This window comes from Bubalus kerabau, chromosome 23 (assembly GCF_029407905.1).
Source record: "Bubalus kerabau isolate K-KA32 ecotype Philippines breed swamp buffalo chromosome 23, PCC_UOA_SB_1v2, whole genome shotgun sequence".
Taxonomy (NCBI): Eukaryota; Metazoa; Chordata; class Mammalia; order Artiodactyla; family Bovidae; genus Bubalus; species Bubalus kerabau.
Window position 1 is genome coordinate 40,243,431 of NC_073646.1, and position 16,071 is coordinate 40,259,501.

Genomic DNA, 16,071 nt, shown 5'->3' on the forward strand with positions numbered 1-16,071 from the left:
ACGGCTCCCACGTCACCCCAGTGGGTCGGGCCTGCGCCTCGGGGTGCTCCCGCCCCCGCCACTCTAACTGTGCAGTGCTGGGTGCCTTCCCGTCCCCTCTGACTCTGTCCCCTCAGGGCTCTCCCTCGGGGCTACCTCGGCCTCAAATCCCAGCCTGGACACAGAGCAAGTGCTCAGGAAACTGGCTGGATGAACTGAGGAGGCATGCTCGCTGAACTGACCCTGGTCGGGCTGGCGCTCAGGGCCGAGTGGGGCAGAGGACGCCGCCCCAGGGGGGGCCTCACCGTAAGCGTTGCCAGCGAGGCTGCTTGTGGGGACGGCGTGCTTGCCGTTCTGAGTGACGGCCCGGACTGGGAGGTGGTGCTGCCCCAGGGTCACTGGCGTGGCTGGCTGCAGGATGGCGACCGTGTGTCCGGGGACCCCCGGGGCCATCTGGCTGGCCACCGTCTGGATCACCCGGCTGGCGGCGGGGATGGTGGCGAGTGCGATGGTGGGCTTCTCTTCCAAGCCTGCAGGGGCGGCACGCGTCAGAGCCACGGTCACGGCCCTGTGGGGGTACCCCCGGGGTGGGGCGGGGGGCCAAGGGCCTGAAGCCGGGACACTGCGCAAAGACCTGGGTTCTCAAAAGAAAACTCCCACTGATGGAATGTTTTGAAACAAGAGAAATACAAGCCATAGGGTTTTAGGGGAAATTTTAAATACTACATACTTTAACCAAAGCAAGTTTAATCTGAGAAAGAATGGGTATCATCTGGAATGAAATGATTTGCACTTGGAGCTATGACCTAGTTTTCTCTCAACAAAATGCACGTCTTTAGGACGGGATCAGAAGGGATGTCACTGCTGGGATGAGCCGCCCGCCATCCCTAAGACACTGCTTCATTCAGAGTGTCAGCTCCAGGGCCTCCGAAAGCACTGATGGTATTCCCAACCATCACCGCGTTAATCCTCTGGGACCCTGACTTCTAACTCAGGACTCTGTGACTCTTTCACTCTGAAGGACATCTAAGGAGCCCTTGCTGGGGGCTCCAGTCTGAGGCCCCACACCTAGTCCAGGGGCACCTGGAGCCCCAGATGCTGCTTGCGGGGAGCGGCATTTCAGAAGATGATCAGCGCTGCTTCATAGGAACGTCCCCCCAGAAAATGGGAGGGGACGAGGGGTGACCCTTCAGAGACATCCCGCCCGAGATGGCCTGAGCCCCACGGCCCGGGCTGATGGCTCCACCTTGAAGACCCACGAGAGCCGGACGCGACCCCACCAAGGTGACCGTATGGTCAGCTTACCTCTCGCTTCGCCGCCCAGGTCCAGCATGGCTGTGCCCGCTGCCTCGTGGGCGCCCCCCGCCGCGGCCTGGCTGGCAAGAATGTATCCGTTGGCGGAGCTGGCGGAGGTGGTGACCACCCTGAGCATGGTGACTGGGGGCGCCTGCTGCACCACGTGGATGGCGTGGCCCGAGGGCTGCTGGGCCGTCACTATGGAAGCCGGCACATAGGCGACGGGCTTGGCCACCAGGCTGGGCGGCCGGGGCGGCACGGCCATAATCACCGGTTGGGCACTGACCGGAGAGCCTGCAGAGGAGGGCTGGGTCAGCGGGGTCCCGCACGCGCCCTGCTGGGGGGCTCGCGGCTCTGAGTCCCGGGACATCAGACGAGAGGGCGAGGCCGGGCTTACCGGGTGCACTTTGGGAATAGCGGTACTCGGGAACAGAAGTTAACTTGGCCCCAAAGTCAGGGTCGTGTGGAATGGGCGAGCCCTCCCGGGACAGGCACTCTGGAGTCTGCAGGCCACTGGAACGTGGGGACATCAGCCCAGGGTGGGTGGGTGAAGCCGGGGCGCTCCTAGGAGACGGGGAGACGGGACTGCGGCAGTGAGCGTGCCCGAGTGCTGCCCGACCCTGCAGCCACAGCTGGCCGCCCGCCACATGAACCACCACCCCGTGATCCTGGGCCCGGGGAAGGCCACGACCAGCGCGTTCACCTCCGAGGGGCCTGGCCAACCCCCCCGGAAAGCGGCTTGTGCTTCTACATTAAGAATAGCCGTCTTGCTGGGATGGGCACCAACCTCCCCTGGGACAAACTAACACCCGGAGAGCAAAGCTCATCGTGGGAATCTGGCCAACGCCCTCTCCCTGCCTCTCGGGCCCGAGCTGGTCTCTCCGAGAAAAGGTGAAGCGGTTTCACTGGCCGTGGCCACGGGGGTGGTGGGGCGGGGGGGCTCACCTGGACGACAGCGGCCCAAAGGGGGTGCGAAAGCAGGAGACGCCCCGCTGCCTCCGTTTCCGGAACGCCTGCTCCACCAGCTTGGCCTCTGAAGCAGGGTCTATCCGCCAAAAGGATCCCTTCCCGGGCTCCTCCTGGGAGCGAGGGACCTTGATGAAGTAGCGGTTCAGGGAGAGGTTGTGGCGGATGGAGTTCTGTGGGCAGAGCGGGGAGTCACGGGTCACGGTGGGTGTGGCTCTGACCCACGCGGGCCCGGCCACCTGAGCCGTGGGTCAGGGCCGGAGGGGCCCCGAGCACAGAGGGGTCACAGCGGTCGTGCCTGTGAAAATTCAGCACGGGCTCATGAGCAGCCCTTACAGAAAAGCCAGAACGTTAAGGAGAAGCTTTTGTTCAGGGGACGCCAGGTTCAGAACGTGAGCTGAGCCAACTAGAATACTGGATGAAGGTCTTATGAACCTAAACATGAAATCTGTGGAGAGCAGGGAGGCGTGTTTGCAAGGTCACAGAAGAGCGCCCCGTGCACTGAGCCTGGGGACATTTTCCCGTCTGTGGGCTCCCAGGAGGGACGACGGACTCTGGGGGTAGGGTCGGGGTCACAGTGTACAGCCCCGGGGATTGGGAAGGGGCGCACCTGCCAGCCCTTGTCGGCCGTGCGGTAGTAAGGGTAATGCTTGGTGATGTGTGCGTAGATTCCGCTCAGAGTCAGCTGCCGGTCCTGCGCGGATGAGATGGCCTGCACGATGAGCTGAGCGTACGAGTATGGCGGCTTCGACTCATCCTGGGGGCGCAGACGAGGGGGTGAGCCTGGAGAGACACGTTTCCAATCCAGCCACCCCCCCTCCAGAGAGGACACAGGTTCTCGGGGTGTCTAAGAACATCACCCCCACCTCCTCCTGGGGGTTTAGACTAGGAGGAGCCAATTCTGCCTCATGGGGGAAAGTCAGGTTTGATTCTGAAATTTCTCACCTCCTCTGCAAACTGATTTAAGGACAGCTGTCTGATGGGAACGAACTAAGACTAAGCTGGGAGGCGAGAAGCCTGACGCCCTCCCGGAGACCGTAAGGAGGCTCTGGAGCCGACCCGGCCCCACAGACAAAACAAGGGGGGCTCGGGGAGGAGAGCAGGGACACCTGCACCCGCCGGGCACCAGCCAGTGCACCCAGGGCTGAGACCTTGGGGCTGTCCCCTCCGGACGTGTCGGCCTGCTGCTCAGAGGCGGCCCTCGCGGCGAACTCTGCGGCCAGCTGCAGGTCGGAGGTCACGTTCTGGACGGAGCGGTAGCTGGAAGAGCCGGCCCCTCGGGGGCTAGCTGGGCAGGAGTTGGGGACACTGCGGAGAGAAAGGACACGTCCTGAGGTTTGACTCCGGACCGAGGCGGCCGCTGTCCGGCCCTACGGGACGTCCGCGCTGCACCGAGGGGGCGCGGTGCCCTCACTCGGCCACACGGGGGCGCCCGAGGGGAGGCCGCGCAGAGACACGTGCTCGGCCCGTTCCACCACCGCGAGCCCCCGGCCTCGGGCTCGCGCTCCTCTCCGGTTGGAAACTGCGCGCCTGTCCGGGGGCAGGAAGCGGCGGGGCTCCCCCTCCGCACCGCAGTGCTTTCGGTGCAAGGGCCGCCCGGCCCGCCCTGTCCCGCCCAGGGCTCCACCAACAGGCGTGGCCTGGTTCCTGCCGCTAACAAGTTGGCTGCGGTTGTCAAGCAGTGTGGAAATTTTGGTTTTGAAAATTAAAAGTATTCAGAGAAAACCGTCATAAACTCTCAAGTGGGTCACAAATCCACGTATGAGGTGCCCCGAGCTGGGGGCTGACCAGATCTTGGAGGTCACCGTCTCCTTCCACGCATCCCCAGCCCCTCTGCGTCCACCTCCCACCTGCAGGGGGGCCTCCCAGGCCCACTCCCCACAGCCCCCGAGGGCGTCTTCCTTCACTGTCCAAGGGACAAGACGCCCCCAACTCCCCCGTAAGTCAAGTTCATATGAAAGCCCTCCATGCCAGTTTCCTGGACACAGACGCAGAGCCTCCTCTCTGGCTGGGCTGCTGTCTCTGGCTTCCCTGCCCGGCTCCTCCAAGGTGGGGAGCCCTCTGTGGCTTGTAGGAGGGGCTTAAGAGATAGTTACTAATCTCAGGGAGGGATGAAGGAAAAAGCAAAATACTGTGTCTGAGAAGAAGGGGGCAGCTGATATTAATGATGAATTCCACCTCTGTCACCCACTTTGGGGTCGGGAATCCCAGCAACCCAGGTGGGAATTTTCAGGAATCATTCCCCTCTCAACTAGACTCTGCAGATACAGAGACAGGTTAAGTTGTGCAAGTATAGACACTTTAACCAATGATAATAAACCAGCTGCTGAGAGGTAGGAAGCAGTAATAAAAACAGCTCTTTCTGAATTTCATTTTGAACCAAACATACAAAACCCAAGCTTTTAAAGTAAGGTGGGAGGGGAGGGAAAGTGTTTTACTGGTAACACGTTCACACACTCGGCATCAGGTTTCCAAACGTGTCCATCGGGGAACCAAACACCTCAGCACATGGGGGTTCAACTCGGACGGGGGTGGCGGAGGGGCTCCTGAAGATGCTGCAGGACCTGCCACTGCAGAGGCGCCGGGGCACCGTCTCCAGTCCCGGAGGGGTTCAGTGCCACTCTGGACAACACCTGGTCCATGCTCTCACCACAGGGGCGAGAAGCGTGCCCCAGAAACACACCAGCCCCCAGCAGACAGGTCAGGTGATGTCCAGCTTGGTGGGTGTGCAGGGCTCATCTGGGAAAACCTCACTGGCATCTGCCGTACGTGACCCACGCGGCATCCTGACGCAGACGACAGACAGGACTCTGGGCTTGGGCTCTGGGGTCCACTGCCCGTCCCACGTCCACACTTTGTAGAACATCTCAGAAGGTTTACATCTAACCCTCCAAAGGCAAAGCCCAGAGAAAAGGCTGTCACTCCCATAGAACAGTTTCCAGTGGAAATAGGCAGCAAGACTGGCTCCCCAGCGGGAGCGGAGGCCGCTTTCCACAGCGGGGGAGGCTGGCGCTGACAGACCCTCCCCAGGGAAGCTTCCTTGGGCACAGAGCACCGCTGACGCCCAGAGGGCCTGGGGGGCTTGGTCTAGAAAGTGTGTGTTCATGCGTGTGCTGGCCCCAGCCTCAATAAACCTCATTCAGCTGTCCCTGCGGGCTGGCCTAGGCCCAGAGGGCTGTGCCTGGTACCCGGCCGCCCTGGGGTCACACGTCCGGGGTGGGCAGAGCTGGAGGCAGGCGAGCAGGACACCTCTGGGCGGAGAATGTGCGATTCAGAGATGACTGGAGAAATTGACCAACGCACTGAGTGTCCCCCAAGGGAGTTTCCTGGTCCAGGTCAAATCCCTTGACCATCCACAAAACAGGGAAGATCCACAGAATAAACACACAGGGCATCTCTAGAGGGTCCCTGCTGTGACACCAGGCTTGAGTAAAGAGCTGCCTGCTCCAGGGGCAACCAGTCCCAGGAACTCAGGCTGAACAGTGTGAACGGCACACAGCCACTCGGGGGACAGTAACCAACAATCGTGACATTGATCTCAGTGAGGAGGAAAAGCCAAGTCCTTTATCCCACAGGCAGGCAGTCCAATGATCTGAGACTGAGAAACCAGTGAGGAGGTGCCGAGGGGCATGAGGACCGGTGGGCGTGGCCAGCCTGCAGAAGCCTCTGCTTTCTTCAGTTCAGTCACTCAGTCATGTCCAACTCTGCGACCCCACGGACTGCAGCTCGCCAGGCTTCCCTGTCCATCACCAACTCCTGGAGCTTGTTCAAACTCATATCCATCAAGTCAGTGATGCCATCCAACCACCTCATCCTCTGTCATCCCCTTCCCCACCTTCAATCTTTCCCAGCATCAGTGTCTTTTCCAATGAGTCAGCTCTTCACGTCAGGTGGCCAAAGTACTGGAGTTTCAGCTTCAGCATCAGTCCTTCCAATGAATATTCAAGACTGATTTCCTTTAGGACTGACTGGCTGGATCTCCTTGCAGTCCAAGGGACTCTCAAGAGTCTTCTCCAACACCACAGTTCAAAAGCACCAATTCTTCAGCGCTCAGCTGTCTTTATGGTCCAACTCTCACATCCATACATGACCACTGGGAAAAGCACAGCTTTGACTAGACGGACCTTTGTTGGCAAAGTAATGTCTCTGCTTTTGAATATGCTGTCTAGGTTGGTCATAACTTTCCTTCCAAGGAGCAAGAGTCTTTTAATTTCATGGCTGAAGTCACCATCTGCAGTGATTTTGGAGCCCGAGAAAATAAAAGTCTGTCACTGTTTCCCTGTCTATTTGCCATGAAGTGATGGGACCAGATGCTATCTATGATCTTCGTTTTTTGAATGCTGAATTTTAAGCCAGGTTTTTCACTCTCCTCTTTCATCAAGAGGCTCTTCAGTTCCTCTTTGCTTTCTGCCATAAGGATGGTGTCATCTGCATATCTAAGATTACTGATATTTCTCCCAACTATCTTGATTCCAGCTTGTGCTTCATCCAGCGTTTCTCATGCTGTACTCTGCACATAAGTTAAATAAGCAGGGTGACAATATACAGCCTTGATGTACTCCTTTTCCTATTTGGAACCAGTGTATTATTCCATGTCTAGTTCTAACTGTTGCTTCTTGACCTGCATACAGGTTTCCCAAGGAGCAGGTCAGGTGGTCTGGTATTGCCATCTCTTGAAGAATTTTCCACAGTTTGTTGTGATCCACACAGTCAAAGGCTTTGGTGTAGTCAGTAAAGCAGAAGTAGCATGTGAGATGAGCGCAACTGTGTGGTTTGAGCATTCTTTGGCATTGCCTTTCTTTGGGAGTGGAATGAAAACTGACCTTTTCCAGTCATGTGATTGCTGCTGGGTTTTCCAAATTTGCTGGCATATTGAGTGCAGCACTTTCTCAGCATCATCTTTTAGGATCTGAAATAGCTCAATTGGAATTCCATCACCTCCACTAGCTTTGTTTGTAGTGATGCTTCCTAAGGCCCACTTGACTTCGCATTCCAGGATTTCTGGCTCTAGGTGAGTGAGCACACCATCGTGGTTATCTGGGTCGCTGAGATCTTTTGTATAGATTTGTGTATTCTTGCCACCTCTTCTTAATATTTTCTGCTTCTGTTAGGTGCATGTCCTTTATTGAGCCCATCTTTGCATGAAATGTTCCCTTGGTAGCTCTCATTTTCTTGAAGAGATCTCTAGTCTTTCCCATTCTATTATTTTCCTCTATTTCTTTGCATTGATCACTTAGGAAGGCTTTATCTCTCTGGAACTCTGCATTCAGATGGGTATATCTTTCCTTTTCTCCTTTGCCTTTCACTTCTCTTTTCTCATCTATTTGTACGACTTCCTCAGACAACCATTTTGCCTTTTTGCATTTCTTCTTCTTGGGGATGGTCTTGATCACCGCCTCCTATACAATGTCACAAACCTCCATCCATAGTTCTTCAGGCATTCTGTCTATCAGACCTAATCCCTTGAATCTATTTGTCACTTTCACTGTATAATCATAAAGGATTTGATTTAGGTCATACCTGAATGGTCTAGTGGTTTTCCCTACTTTCTTCAATTTAAGTCTGAACTTGGCAATAAGGAGTTCATTATCTGAGCCACAGTCAGCTCCCGGTCTTGTTTTTGCTGACTGTATAGAGCTTCCCATCTCTGGCTGCAAAGAATATAATCAATCTGATTTTGGTACTGACCATCTGGTGATTTCCATGTGTAGAGCCTTCTCTTGTGTTGTTGGAAGAGGGTGTTTGCTATGACCAGTGGGTTCTCTTGGCACAACTCTGTTAGCCTTTGACCTGCTTCATTTTGTACTTCAAGGCCAAATTTGCCTGTTACTCCAGGCATCTCTTGACTTCCTACTTTGGCATTCCAGTCCCCTATGATGAAAGGGGTTATTTCTAGAAGGTCTTGTAGGTCTCTTTTTTTTTTTTTTTTTTTTTGGTGTTAGTTCTAGAAGGTCTTGTAGGTCTTCTTCAGCTTCAGCTTCTTCTGCATTAGTCGTTGGGTTTCTTTCTTAGGTGCACATATTATTTTGATAAGAATAAAAAGCATGAGCGCAATTAGTACTGCCTCTCCCTGTGGGCGCCCGCTGAGCGTGCAGCCCAGACACCCAATGGTTTTGCTGGAGAGAACGACCTCCGAGGAGCCTCGGTTTCCTCATCTGCAAAGAGCTGGATGGCAGGGGAGCGCTGAGCAGGGAACTGCGGGGCAAAGGGTGTACTGGGCACCCCACCCTCCTCGCAGACCCGGCAGGAACATCAGAGCCAGCTCTTTTTTAATCGCTGTTCTTAAAATGCTGTGGCTCACGACCCTAATGAGAGTATTGTAAACAAAATAATCAAAGCTCAGGGTTTGATGGCCTCAGCATGAGCTGTTTATAGACGTTTCAGAGAGGCGACGGGCTTCCGTGATGGCTCAGCTGGTAAAGAATCCGCCTGCAATGCAGGAGACCTGGGTTTAACCCCTGGGTTGGGAAGATCCCTTGGAGAAGGGAAAGGCTACCCTCTCCAGTATTCTGGCCTGGAGAAGTCCATGGACTATACAGTCCATGGGGTTGCAAAGAACTGGACACGACTAAGTGACTTTCATTCACTCATGGACTCAGAGAGGCGACTTCAAAGCAGACCAGCTGCTGAGCTGCCCACAAGACTAAGAAACCAGTAATAGCTTCGTGGCTCTTGTGGGGGAACTGGTCAACCGAGGCCATGTCAAAACAGTCTACCGTGCAGCCACGAGTGATGTGGTGACAAGGAAAGGGGCTGAAACAGAGGGACAGGAGGAAAGGGTCTCTGCAGGACCCTCTGGGCTCCACAGCGCCCTTCCGGGGCGGGGTCACAAGTACTGACACCCATCCGACGAGCTCTCTGCTCATTCACATGAAGAGGCCCCTGTAGACGTCGCTCCAGGAGTGTCACTGAGGGGATTTCACTTACTGAAACACCTCTATTTTGTGTAGAGCGCACATAGTATTTCTGTAATCTGGGGGGAAAACAAAGAACAGGCAAAGAGAATTCATGGAAGCCAGTTTCTCAGCACTCTCTTAACCAGGTCTGTGCCCCCGAAGAGAAACTCTGTGCTGTGAGACCCTGGGAGGTGACTGCAGAAGGGGGAGCTGGTGTCTGAAATGCATGTCGTCTCAGAACACTGGAGAGCCGGCCTGAGCTCAGACCTCCCAGCGCCTCCTTCTCCAAGCAGGCAGGGGGCAGATCTGGGCGCGGAGGGGGCCCCAGGCCTCCCTCTACTCCTCCCCCTCGCTCTGCCTGCTTCCTGAGCCACAGCCCTCATCTGGAGAGGAAGGGCCCTCGGTGGCAGGATGCCAGGCGGGCGCTGCCCTGAAGGCACAGCCAGGAACACACGAGGCAGGATCTTCAGGGCCCCAGGGTCCCCCTGGAGATGGGGCTACAGCACAAGCCTAGCCCACCTCCTCTCAAGAACTGACCCCCCAAAGGCCCCCTGGCCCCCGACTCCCAGAGAGGCAGGACGAGAACCATAAAGAAGACGGAAGGCCGCATCTTTCTGTGTCCATGAACCGATTTTTATCTTTCCCCAGTTTCCAGATGAGGGAAGGGACCATGTGGGTGCGGGTGTGTGTGTGGGAGATGCGGTGAGGGCCACAGCCGCACAGGCAGCCTCCTCTCCGGGTCATCGGGAGAACCGAGGAAAGGCAGAGTAAATCACTCTCAGGCAGGATCCAGAGTTTGCCAGAAACACAACAGCCGTTCTCACGCCCCATCCAAGCTCAGAAGACACACCACGTTGCAGAGCGAGTGAGGACTGACTCTCCCGCCACGGTGAAGCCGGAATGGACTGCCAGCTCAGGGTGACAAGTGGTTTAGGAACCGAGGCCAGCGGCTTAATGTTTATTTCATACAGGGTTCCGCTCACCTTGGATGAATTCCACAAAGCAGGTTACTTTTGGTTTTTTGATTTCTGTATTAGAAAAATCAAGAAAGGCCTTTCTCAAGAAATAGCTTCCAGTCTTTGTTTAGACGTTCAGTTGTGTCCGACTCTTTGCGAGCCCATGGACTGCAGCCCAGCAGGCTCCTCTGTCCTTGGGATTCCCCAGGCAAGAATACTGGAGTGGGTTGCCATTTTCTCCTCCAGGGGAATCTTCCCGACCCAGGGGTCGAACCGAGGTCTCCCCCATTGCAGGAGGATTCTTTATTGTCTGAGCCACCAGTCCGCTGCTCTATCCGTGCTACCCCCTTTCTCAGGTTGAATTCCAGCAGTTTTCTTTAAACTGCAGCTCTAAGGATTAGTCTCTTTTTGTAACACTCGGAAAATGATTAACCAGTTGGTTCTTTCTTAAAGCCACCAGTTCAGTGCAAAACGGGGAAAGAAAAAAAAAAATCAACAAAACGAGGCTTAAGATAGCAGAACTTGTTTCAAAGAGAGTTCATTCATGTTCTGGGTGGAGTACTTCAGGGCAGGGAAAAAACCGCACACACCCGCCCCCGCCCCTACTCGGCCAGCAGGGAGAGGGGCGGGGCGACGGGGCAGCCCCGACGGGTCCAGCCGCCCCCTAGTCCTGGAGAGGACCCGCCCCAAACCCGCTCCGGAGAGGGCCGGTCCAGACCGAGCTCCCCGACCCCAGCTAGTCGACCGACCCGGCTGCGGGCACAGACGCGGCAATAGAGGCCGGGGCGGGGGGAGGAGGAGGCGGGGTGCGCGCCCTACGGGAACCCCCGCGGCCCGGGCCGCAGCCTACCTCCCCGGCGATCCGCTGGGACCTGGGGCGCAGGGAGGGGCTGGGAAAGAGAGGGCAGCTGTTTGTAAACACGCCGGCCCCACCCTGCTCCTGCGCCTGGGCGGGAGCAAGGAGATCCGGGCAGTAAAACCTCAAGGGCCCCTGAGGTTTCCAGCGCGCAGTCGACTCCGCGGCGCGGAGACAAGCGGATGTAAACAGAAATTCTTCCCTGTGACACTTAATTAGAGGCCAAGAGTGTGGGAGCCCGTCTCAAAGCTACCGCCTTCCCGCAAAGATGCTCCAACCTGTGTGGGCACCGGAGACCCCATGCGGCCGGCCCCAGCCCCTCTCCAAGCCCCGCCCCTCCCCGAGCCCCGCCCCCCAGCGGCCCCTCAGCCCCTCTCCGAGCCCCCCCCCCCCCCACCCCCGCCGCCCGCTAGGCCCGGTTCTGCTCCGGGAATCCCTCCTACCCTAACCCTGGCCCCGCTCAAGAGCCGCCGCCGCCTCCCCCAGGCACACAGGCCTCCACACTGGCGGGCTCACTACTCCAGCTCGACCCGCTGACTGCTGCTTTTATTCAAAATGTTACTGGGAATTATATTTATTCTATGAAGCTCTCCAGGAACAAACCAAAACGCTTTCTGCTCTAAAAGCCGTCGATGTGGCTGGATCCTAAGCTGATTGTTCACAGCCCCGTGCCAGTCTGAGCTGGTTTCGGCGGACGTGCAAGGGCCTGGGAGGGCCGCCGCGCCCGGCCGGAGACAGGCCCGTGGGCTCCCGGTGGCGCGGGGCACGTGCCTGGCCAGCGTCCCCGCCCCTGCCCCGAGGTGCTGCGGGGTGAAGGTGTTAGGGCAGGGCTCCGGTACCAGCTCCCCCCGCTATGCACGCCACACAGTGCGCCCCTTCCCAGCGTACGACTCGCGGGCTTTTAGTGTCCGGAGTGGTGTGAATCTCGCTCCACAATATGGTCATCACCCCAGAAAGAAGAAACCCAGGGCAGGGGGCCGTCACTCCCTTGACCGCGCGAGTCCCTGGCCACTGCTATCTCCTGTCTCCTCTAAGGCTGTGCCTACGCTGGACACGGCCTGTCAACGGAAGCACACAGCTCGTGGGCTCCTGCGGACCGGTTCCTTTCCTTCTGCATCACGTTTTCAGGGGTCACCAGGTGCCAGCACTTTGCTCCTTTTTATTCTCCACGCGGTGGCTGTAACACAGTTTCCCTCCACTCAGCTGCTGATGGACAGCTGAGTTGTTTCCATTTTGGAGGCGGCTATGAATAACTTAAAGCTCAACATTTAGAAAACAAAGATCATGGCATCCGGTCCCATCACTTCATGGGAAATAGATGGGGAAACAGTGGAAACAGTGTCAGACTTTATTTTTCTGGGCTCCAAAATCACTGCAGATGGTGACTGCAGCCATGAAATTAAAAGACGCTTGCTTACTCCTTGGAAGGAAATTTATGACCAACCTAGATAGCATATTCAAAAGCAAAGACATTACTTTGCCAACAAAGGTTCGTCTAGTCAAGGCTATGGTTTTTCCTGTGGTCATGTATGGATGTGACAGTTGGACTGTGAAGAAGGCTGAGCGCCGAAGAATTCCTGCTTTTGAACTGTGGTGTTGGCGAAACTCTTGAGAGTCCCTTGGACTGCAAGGAGATCCAACCAGTCCATTCTGAAGGCAATCAGCCCTGGGATTTCTTTGGAAGGAATGACGCTAAAGCTGAAACTCCAGTACTTTGGCCACCTCATGCGAAGAGTTGACTCATTGGAAAAGACTCTGATGCTGGGAGGAAGTGGGGGCAAGAGGAGAAGGGGACGACAGAGGATGAGATGGCTGGATGGCATCACTGACTCGATGGATGTGAGTCTCAGTGAACTCCGGGAGTTGGTGATGGACAGGAAGGCCTGGCGTGCTGTGATTCATGGGGTCGCAAAGAGTCGGACACAACTGAGCGACTGATCTGATCTGATCTGATCTGATGAATAACGCTGCCCTGAACCCCGCTGGATGAGTTTCCATGGAGACCTCACGACCCAGTGCCTTGCTGGGTGGTTGAGGTAAACTTTTAATGTCTTGGAGAACTGCCAGACTGTTTCCCAAAGTGGCTGCTTCGTTTTACGACACATAATTTTTTTATCAGTGCATAAATTATAGATGTATGAGTGCAAGAGCATTTTCATAGCATAGCTTCATCGTGAACTCAAGTGGCGCCCTCATGTTTTAGGCTGTTATCAGGAGAGATGTCAGAAAGGGCAGGGAGGTGATGTACATTTCATGTTGGAGAACAGAGCTATTGCTGGAAACCTGAAAAGAGCTTAGGACAGAATCTCTCTCATAAATCCCTAAGGACTAAATAAAACAGTGCAGGTACAGCTGCTGAGCGGCAGGCTGGCCCACGGCAGGCCTCGTCACTCATTGCTCCTCCCTGTCACCCCGGGCCACTGTGGGCTTCATCGATGGTGGGCTTCATCGCCAGAGAAAACAAGCAGAGACCTGCTCCCGGGTCTCCCACCAACTGGAGATGCGGCCAGAACCAGAACTGGGGTCCCAGACCTGAGTTCTGGGCTGTGACATTTCAAAGGCATCCCTGAGCTCTCTCCGCAAGAGAAACATGCCTGCTCACCAGCTCGGGAGGGAACTGACTCCAGAAAGCTCGATGCAAATGACTCCCACCTGGTCACGGACACGGGGTTGGAGAACACGGGGCACATGTGAGGCCAGCGACCATGACGAGATGAACCAACCTGAGCTCCTAAATGTAAACCTTTAAAGGTGCAAAACCAGGGCCCCCACCCAGGCTGGTTGGCCAGAGAGTGACTGTCACCGATGACCCCTGCAGGGTGCCGAGAGCCAGCTCTGCTGGGGGAGCATGGTTAGAGTGTGGTCCCCAGGGCCCCTGAGACCGTTTCAGGGGGGACATGAGCTCGAAACTAGCTTCATGTTGACCCTGAGACATGGTCTGCCTCTCTATCTCCAGGGCCCATCTCGTGTTAAAATGTCCTCAACGAAGCAGTAAACTGCTTTAAAGTTTATTAAATCTCAATCCTCAAATCCATGTCTTCCAACATGTTTTTACAACAAAAGGGGAAGAAGGCACAGGACCCGCTGTGTTCTTGGGGGGCAGCTCGCCCCACCTCTCCCCCTCCCCGGCCTCTGGTTGTGGGCGTCACCCTCAAGCCTCCCCACAGGGGTTCTCTTTGTATAGCACGCCAAGGATGAGAACGTTTGAGGACCTGCCTTTCTTCGACATCTAGATTAATTTCTGAAACTTTGGAAAGGAGTTCTACCAAGTTTAGAAAAACCAAGTCCACCGAATCCTGGTATACAAATCCTCCTTTTAAATAGTTTCACTGTCTGTAAAAAAAAATGGTACCTATGCCTGCTTTCAGAGGCCCTAATGCACAGAATTTCAAACTGGAAAAGTGACTAATTAGGTAGTGATTCTTCACTTTGTAAGATCATTCTCCAGAGACTCGGTTCAAATTGTCAGGTCCCCTGATGCGCTTAAAATAGTTTCAAATTTTCTGCCCAAGGCCCATTTTCCAGAAACAGACTCCACAGTGTATCAAGCACAGAACACCCTCTTTGTATCACTTTCCTCTTCCTCAGCCGCGTTCTGGAGGCCAGCGCCCTGGGTTCTCTGGGCAGCGGCAGCGCGGGGCCGGCCGGGCCGCTCACCTGATGGTGCCCGTCGGGGAAGGGATGGGGCTGACCAGGCTCCGGAGGTCCGGCTCCGGGATGTGGATCTTCAGCGGGGAGATCTGCGGGTAGAGCGGCCGCAGCGGGGACGTGGGGGCCTCCTCCTGGTGGTATAGCGACGTGAACTGGATCTTTATCGCCGTGCTGGGGAAGCGCAAGGTGCACCTGCAACGGAAGGGCAGCGGGCGTTAGGCCAGCGAGGGGTGCGGCCGCCGGTGCGCCCGTGCTCGGCGATGGGCCTTGCCGTGCGCGCCCACGCGCCCACACCGTGCCCGATGCGCGTCCTCGGCTCCCGGGACAGGGCCGGCCGGGCACTGCACAGACCTCCGCCCCCACCCGGCCCCCACGCCACCCGTGTCCCCGCCCACGCCAGCACCTCGCGGAGCGCTCCCCGCCCCGGAGCAGCAGCAGCAACAGCCGCATGTGCGGGCGGGGGTCTGGCAGGAAGCGCCCTGGACCCGAGGGAACCTCGTGTCCTCTACTGCAGGTGACCGCCCCCCAGCCCATCACAGACCCGAGTCCCTCTCCGTGTGCGCACAGGAGCCCAGTGCTCCTCGCCCTCTGAGAAGCCCCCGCCTGTAAAGCAGGGCGTTGCCTGTCCAGCACACCACACTGCCAAGTTCTCCACAAGCTGCTAATCCTGGAGCAGACACTGGGTCCACACCAAAAAGCACCTGATATTTGGTCCTGTCAATCAATTCAGCATCTAAGTAGCAAATCGGGGATATAGCAAGCACCACTTCAGTTGCATTCCCTTTTCTCTCAGTAAAATAGGCTTTCAGAAGGGGTATTTAAGAACCAGTCAGAACAGGCTCTGGCACCCAGCAGGCGGGGACCCCAGCACCCCCCAGCCAAGAGGGGTGTGTGCGAGCCTCTGGGGGAGGGCTCACCTCTCCCTACATGACTCAACAGTGCAAGCATCTACGCTCACAGCCACTGCCTGCATGTCACAGAGGATGTCAGGAGCTCCAACTGGCTTGACTGGCCGGTGCAGATCCTTCCAGAGACACAGAGCAGAGAGGGCTGTGGGTGGCCGTGAAGGCAGAGCCCTGCCTGCGGCAGGCAGGGCGGCACCGCCGTGCGGGACTCACGGCTGATGGGCTCCTATTTCCAAATCTAAAATCAGAACAAGGGGATCTTGATACTCTTCCAACAGACGCTGTCTTCCTGTTTGATGCTGTTCTGACTCAGCACCAGAATGTCACGGGGGGGTCTGTAACGGCAACGTCATCCATGCTTCTGCTTAAAGGGCCACCAGGCTGTATAGAAACAGCCTGCTGTTTCCGTCTCGTAAGAAAGAAGCCTCCTGTCCCCTCCACTTGCCTCAGTCTCCCCACCACCCAATGGAGATGTGCTCTGTCCTAAGATGCCTTCTGAGGCCTGGGGTTTCCCCCGACCCGGAGGTCGGTCTGCTTCTGTAACTCGCAGTCAGTGTGCATCCCTG

At 56.4% G+C, this 16,071-nt stretch overlaps 1 protein-coding gene across 2 annotated transcripts in view; it reads right to left on the minus strand.

Moving 5' to 3' along the window:
* The window catches only part of FOXK1 (forkhead box K1), a 58,493-nt gene that overhangs the window by 6,906 nt on the left and 35,516 nt on the right, over positions 1 to 16,071 (minus strand). Inside the window, exons 2-8 of one of the 2 annotated variants that reach the window (XM_055561291.1) lie at positions 14,607 to 14,792; positions 3,393 to 3,549; positions 2,852 to 2,998; positions 2,221 to 2,414; positions 1,673 to 1,839; positions 1,285 to 1,569; positions 285 to 509 (exon numbers count right to left, since the gene is read on the minus strand). In XM_055561291.1, the coding sequence (XP_055417266.1) occupies positions 285 to 509; positions 1,285 to 1,569; positions 1,673 to 1,839; positions 2,221 to 2,414; positions 2,852 to 2,998; positions 3,393 to 3,549; positions 14,607 to 14,792 (1,361 nt within the window). Of the gene's footprint in view, positions 1 to 284; positions 510 to 1,284; positions 1,570 to 1,672; positions 1,840 to 2,220; positions 2,415 to 2,851; positions 2,999 to 3,350; positions 3,550 to 14,606; positions 14,793 to 16,071 lie in introns of both variants that reach the window. The other variant, XM_055561290.1, reaches the window with a different exon arrangement.